Source organism: Musca autumnalis, unplaced genomic scaffold (genome assembly GCF_047663935.1).
Source record: "Musca autumnalis isolate F117 unplaced genomic scaffold, ASM4766393v1 scaffold_2, whole genome shotgun sequence".
In the NCBI taxonomy this organism is placed as follows: domain Eukaryota; kingdom Metazoa; phylum Arthropoda; class Insecta; order Diptera; family Muscidae; genus Musca; species Musca autumnalis.
The window spans coordinates 128,729,974-128,736,286 of NW_027411755.1; the positions used below are offsets into that span (position 1 = coordinate 128,729,974).

Here is a 6,313-nt window from a genome sequence, read left to right on the forward strand (position 1 = left end):
CGCATTTAATATTGGTAATAACATTAGTACAGAAACGCCTTTTTTTGCTCCGTGTGTAGATCCACTTCTTCATATAGCCTTTATAGAACGGTACCTCCCGATTTTCGGTTTTCTCAAAGAGTGGCCTCAATATCCCACCGACACGGCTGAAATTTTATATTTAGTCTTCGTTAAGGGTATACAATAGGGATATAACTTTTTGCACTTTTTTGCAGATATCGCAAATACCACCCCATAGCCGTGTAGAGCATGAAAAACTATTATGAAATAAGGTGTAATTTTTTCTCTATCGCGAAAAAAGTTTCCGCACCAAATGCATGGAAGTTCAGAAATGCATTTTTTAATTTTAGCTGCTATAACAAAATATTTGCTTTTCATTAAAATTTTTATTTTTTTGTAATCTAATTTAAAATCATTATCAAAGCGTTCTGGACCAATTTGATGTCAAATCGCGCCATTTCGGAGCATATTAGGAATTTTTGACACTATTGCAATTTTTGTTTTTTCTTTATAAACTCGTGAATTTTATGTTTATATTTTTTGTACCTATCGGACAAGAGAATTTGGGGTCATTTGCAACAAATTCGCGAAAGTTACAGACCGTTTTTAATGACTTTGCCTGTGAGAAATGTATTTTTGTCTATAAATATTTATTCAAACAAAGCAAATTTAAAATTATATGTAGAAAAAATACCAAAAGGGTTTTAGTAATTGCGGTCGGTGCTAAAACTTTTTTCATCGAATCGATCTTAGAAACGCGTTTTCATTATTAGGACAAAATTCCCCACATGGTACTGGTGTTGTATTTTTGTAGAAAACAAATACAATTCTCACAGGCAAGGTCAACAAAAACAGCCTGTAACTTTCGCGAATTCGTTGCAAATGACCCCAAATTCTCTTGTCCGATAGGTACAAAAAATATAAACATAAAATTCACGAGTTTATAAAGAAAAACCAAAAATTGCAATAGTGTCAAAAATTCCTAATATGCTCCGAAATGGCGCGATTTGAGATCAAATTGGTCCAGAACGCTTTGATAATGATTTTAAATTAGATTACAAAAAAATAAAAATTTTAATGAAAAGCAAATATTTTGTTATAGCAGCTAAAATTAAAAAATGCATTTCTGAACTTCCATGCATTTGGTGCGGAAACTTTTTTCGCGATAGAGAAAAATTGACACCGTATTTCATAGTAGTTTTCCATGCTCTACACGGCTATGTGGTGGTATTTTTTTGGTTATAGCCCTAGTATACAACTTTCCAAGTGAAATTTGTCGGTATCTGCCTTTTTATAGCCCCCCCTAGAACGGTACCTCCCGGTTTTCGGTATTTTGAAAATTATGGCCTCCATCTCCCACCGAAATGGCTGAAATTTGATATTAAGTCTTTGATGGGAGTATAAAACTTTCCTCCTGAAATTTGTCGGTGGTCTTCATATAGTACCCATAGAACGGAATTCATAGATTTTCGATAATTTGAAATTTTAGCCAGGGACACAGAGCCTTATAATAGGAACAAAATCCCCATTCGATTTAGTCCGATTTTCCTATATAATTGCTTGCCAATTGGAATTTTCTGTTCCCAGAAAATATATATATACATACATATATAGATTTTGTAAAATTTTCCAATAAAGATTGATGTAATTTGGTATGGTGTGTAGTCAGAGGTGATAGTGTTTTGCTACATTTTATCATCAATTTAGATATTAGTCTCCTCCAAGGAATTAGATTAAAGTAGAGGAAGAGCCTAGTAGTTACTAATTGTTCCAATTTATTTCAATAGAGTACGTGGTGGATGGTATAAAATGTTCGGCCATGCCGAACTGAACGCCGTTCTTGTTTCATTTTACTTCAATAAAAATCGTGGTGGAGACTGAAAAAAGTTCGGCCTCTTCGAACTTAATTTTGCCTATTGGATGTGGGCTACACCCCTAGGGAAGACACCCACATTTGTAAAAGATTTCTTCAGGTGATGTAAGTTTCATCAAGATCAAATAATTGAGAATGGCTGGCTGTCAGGAAGTAGTAAACAAGCTCATTAAAGTTTTGTAATATTAAAATGCAGAACACAGTTAAGAAGAATAATGCTACATCAATTACCCAGGTGTTGATCAATTTCATATTTCACATATGAATTAAATATATTTTAGAAAATTGAATAAGCTCATGAACTGATCATAAAAACAAAAGCAAAATGCATACCACACATGTAATGACTAATTGACAATATCCGTCACAATAAGTCGAACCCCTTTTTCCATCGGCATTCAATTCCAACAATTAATGCAATGACAACTGAAAGAACTAACAGCAGCAGATCTTAGACTTCATAAATGTCATAATTAAAATGTTTAAATAATTTTTCACGCCCAATCGCTTCAATCTCTTTGCTCTTCGAGGAATGAATGGTTGGCAAACGAATGGTAAGAAAGCTGAAATACTTTCGGACTGTTCTAATTTCACTATAAAACTGCCAGTACAACAAACCAAGAAATCAGATCACTATCTGCACTTGCCGATAAACCACAAAAAGATTTTTTGTTAACAAAACATCCACAAAGCAAATCTCAACAATATGAACGTAGGTAGTCAGAACAATTGCTGTTGCACTTCTAATTGTCTTCGAATTGTTTCTTTTCAGTTATTTTTGGCTGTCATTGCCTCTTTAGCTTTTGTCTTAGGCGTTCAATCTTTCGTCTTGCCCTATGGAGTTCCTCAAGTTGTAGGAGGTGGTCTCTCTTATACTGCCGTTTCTCCTTACCATCCATATGCTGCTCATGGCTTGGGTGTATATGGTCCTAGCGTTGCCGTCCATGCCCCTGTTGTTGTTCCAGGTGTACAGGGTACCTATGTTGCCAAGACACGTGGTGCTCTTCACACTGCTCCTTTGGAGGGACATGTCAACTCCGTTGCTAATGTTAACTTGGCACCTGCTCCTGGAACCCTGTAAACTATATTATGTATAACACATTTATATACTTAGTCAAGATTTCCAAAATATGTGGAGGAAATTTTAAGATAATCAGCTAATTTTGTGATTTCATTTTTTGATATTAAATAAAGATAACGTGCAAAACCAAATTTTGTTATGAATTATTTCTGTTATTGTCTTCAATATTTGTAGATAGTTGCAGGTATTAACACTTGCGTAGAATTTCTTGACAGAATATAAAACAAATATACATATTTTTATATTGAAAAAAAAAATATGTATTTCTAGATACCAAGAGAAATAAATTTGTTGGTTCATCATTGATGTTTAAATTGAGAAAGAGTCTTCGCTCGATTCCTGATTGCCATCCGAGTGCACCAGATTCCCATGAAATTGATAAATTCAATAGTAATAATCTTAACCGGACTAAAACCATTTTTGCCTTGATTTGGCGAATCAAAGACTCGCCTAGGCGTCTTTAATGCAAAAATAGAAGAGAGAATATCTTTGGCCCAAATATCTATAAATTATGCCATTCCTTGTTAAATGAAGCATTGGTGGCGTTTTTAGCGGGATAGCTGTTGCAATTTTGTTTATTCAAAATAGTCTGGCTTAATCCCATTATTGTTGATACAATATTTTAAAATAACTAATTTATTAGTGGAGAAAGTTTGGCATTGTTCGCAAAAGGTAAGGCAGGGAAGACTAGTTTCGATCCTCGGTACAGGATCTCATCAGTTCCCTTGTTTCTTGTTTGTGGATATTCTCCACCGAAATTATTTTTCAATAAATTTTTCAACAAAAACTTTTTGTATCCAAACATCAATCGTCAGCTCGAAGTATAAGGGTGACCAAAGAAAAAAACTTCAATGAGAGGTTCTTCTTTGGCAACCTCACACTACCCCTCTGTGGGGCCAAAGTCAGGGTTTTGAGCCAAAAAATCGCAGGGGCAAGCTAGACCTTCAAAATTTAGTGCAGATGTTTATAATCGGCATAGAAACAAATCTGCCAAATTTGGTTGATATCGGTTCATATATAGATATAGCTCTCATATATATGTTCGCCCGATTTCAAGTAATTGATGGACCAAACACGCAAATTCTGTCCAATTATGATGAAGTTTGAAAAATGTTAACGAATTCGGACTAGAAATAAGTTTGCCAAGATATATTGATATCGGTTCAGAATTGCATATTGCTCTCATATATATTTTCGCTCGATTTTAGGTATTTTGTGCTCCAATCACGCTATGTCTGTCCAATTTTGATGAAATTTGGAATGTATGACGAAATTTGAACTTTCTGTCTAATTTTGATGCAAGTTGGAAAATGTTGCGGAATTCGGACTATAAATAAGTTTGCCAAGTTATATCTAAATCGGTTTAGATTTGGATATATCTCCCATATACAATTTTTATCCGATTTGTCCGATCCGGGTGAAATTAGGAATTTCTGGCAGAATTCAGACAAGAGAAGAGTCTTTCAATTTTTTTATAATCAGTTCAGATCTAAATGTAGCTCCCATATATATTTTCATCCGATTTAATATTAACTAGATAAGAGTGGTGTTGGGTATCATAGTGTCGGCCAAGTCCGACTTTGTTCTTTTCCTGCGCACGGAAATTATTAATTTTGTTAGGGCGTGCACAAATTTTATCAATATGTTTTTTTACTGCCTTCATAGAGTTTTCGTGCTCTTGAACCAAATTTAAATGAAAGGAGCTTACACCTGGGAAGTTTTTGCGGATTCTGAAATTACAATGTTCATAGGTGAGAAAAATCAAGAAATCAAAAAAATCGCCGGAGCGCTTTTTAAATAAATAGCGGTCAAAGTTCACATTTTTAGGTTTTCACGATTTTGCTGGGAAACAGCGAGTCCTATTGAAATAGGATTAAACCAAGTTTTGTTGCTGTGAAAAAATCTATACAAGATTGATCTTTATGACTTTTTCCTAGGTTTTACCATTTTTGAGATATAGAGATTGAAATTGGGACAATGAACTGACTGTATCGCCTCCTTACAAAACAACGTAATGCACGATGCGCCTTAACTAACTTTAAGTGGCAAATGCTACACCTGGAAGTTCTATCAGATTCTGAATTTACAATGTCCATAAATGAGAAAAATCAGAAAAAAAAACAGAATATCGACGAAGGGATTTTGAACTAAATCGCAGTCAAAGGTCACATTTTTAAGGATTTTATAGGTTTTCAGGATTTTGCTTGGAAACCTCAAGTTCTATCGAAAAGGGACTAAAAATTGCAGTAAAAATTCTCTACAACATTTTCTTCAGTCCCATTTCAATGGGGCTTGCGGTTTCTGTAAAAAATCCTGAAAACCTAAAAACGCCAAAAATGTGAACTTTTACCGCGATTTATTTAAAAATCCCTCCAGCGATTTTTTATTGTTTTTGGCTTTTTCTCATCTATGAACATTGCTGTTTCCTAATCTGCAAAAACTTGCCAGGTGTAAGCGGTTTTCATTTAAAGCTAGTTAGGGCGCACCGTACATGACATTGTTTTATGAGGAGGTGCATTGTCCCAATTTGAACGTCTATATCTCAAAAATGGTAAAACCTACGAAAATACCATAAGGTTAATCCTGTAGAAAATTTTCACAGCTACAACATTTGCTCTAATCCCATTTCAATAGAACTTCCGGTTTCCAAGCAAAATCGTGAAAACCTAAAAACCCTTAAAAATGTGAAATTTGACCACGATTTATTTAAATATCCCTTCGTCGAGTTTTTTTTTGGTTTTTATACCCTCCACCATACTATGGGGGGTATATTAAGTTTGTCATTCCGTTTGTAACTACTCGAAATAACAATTTTAGACCCTACAAACTATATATATTTTTGATCAGTGTGCAATTCTATATCGATATAGCCATGTCCTTCCGTCTGTGGAAATCACTCTAGCGGCCAAACGGATTAAGTAGGTGGATGAAATTTTGGTAAAATCTATTGTATGTACGTAGGACTTTTGGTATTGAAAACAGGCTATGTAGGTCCACGTTTTAGCCCCCATACAAAGTGATGCGTGACGCGTCGTCGTTTTAAGGAATTGTTAAGATATTTGTCCCACTTGACCACCGAATTGGTTGTAATTTGGTATTTTGTGTCTCCAGAGGCTACATTTCTACCAAAGTTAGGTTATATAAGTCCACGTTTTGATATAGCCCCATATAAGGCCCCATATATAGTACCCTTCACTTTAAAATATTTTGAATGTATTAGTCCCATTTGACCACAAAATCGGTTGTAATTGGGTATTTTGTGTTTCCAGAGGCTAAGAAACATTTCTACCAACAAATATTTATATAGGTCCACGTTTTGATATAACCCCCTTAGGACCATATCTCCCGATTTTCGGTAT

The 6,313-nt window shown here is 34.7% G+C and overlaps 1 protein-coding gene across 1 annotated transcript; it reads left to right on the plus strand.

Annotated features, from left to right (window-relative positions):
* Positions 1-2,480: 2,480 nt before the first annotated feature.
* On the plus strand, positions 2,481-3,085 carry LOC141393085 (adult cuticle protein 1-like). Its single transcript, XM_073966035.1, has 2 exons — positions 2,481-2,585; positions 2,646-3,085. Exons 1-2 carry the CDS (start codon positions 2,580-2,582, stop codon positions 2,952-2,954), a joined length of 315 nt encoding a protein of 104 aa, XP_073822136.1. The 5' UTR covers positions 2,481-2,579; the 3' UTR covers positions 2,955-3,085.
* Positions 3,086-6,313: the final 3,228 nt, after the last annotated feature.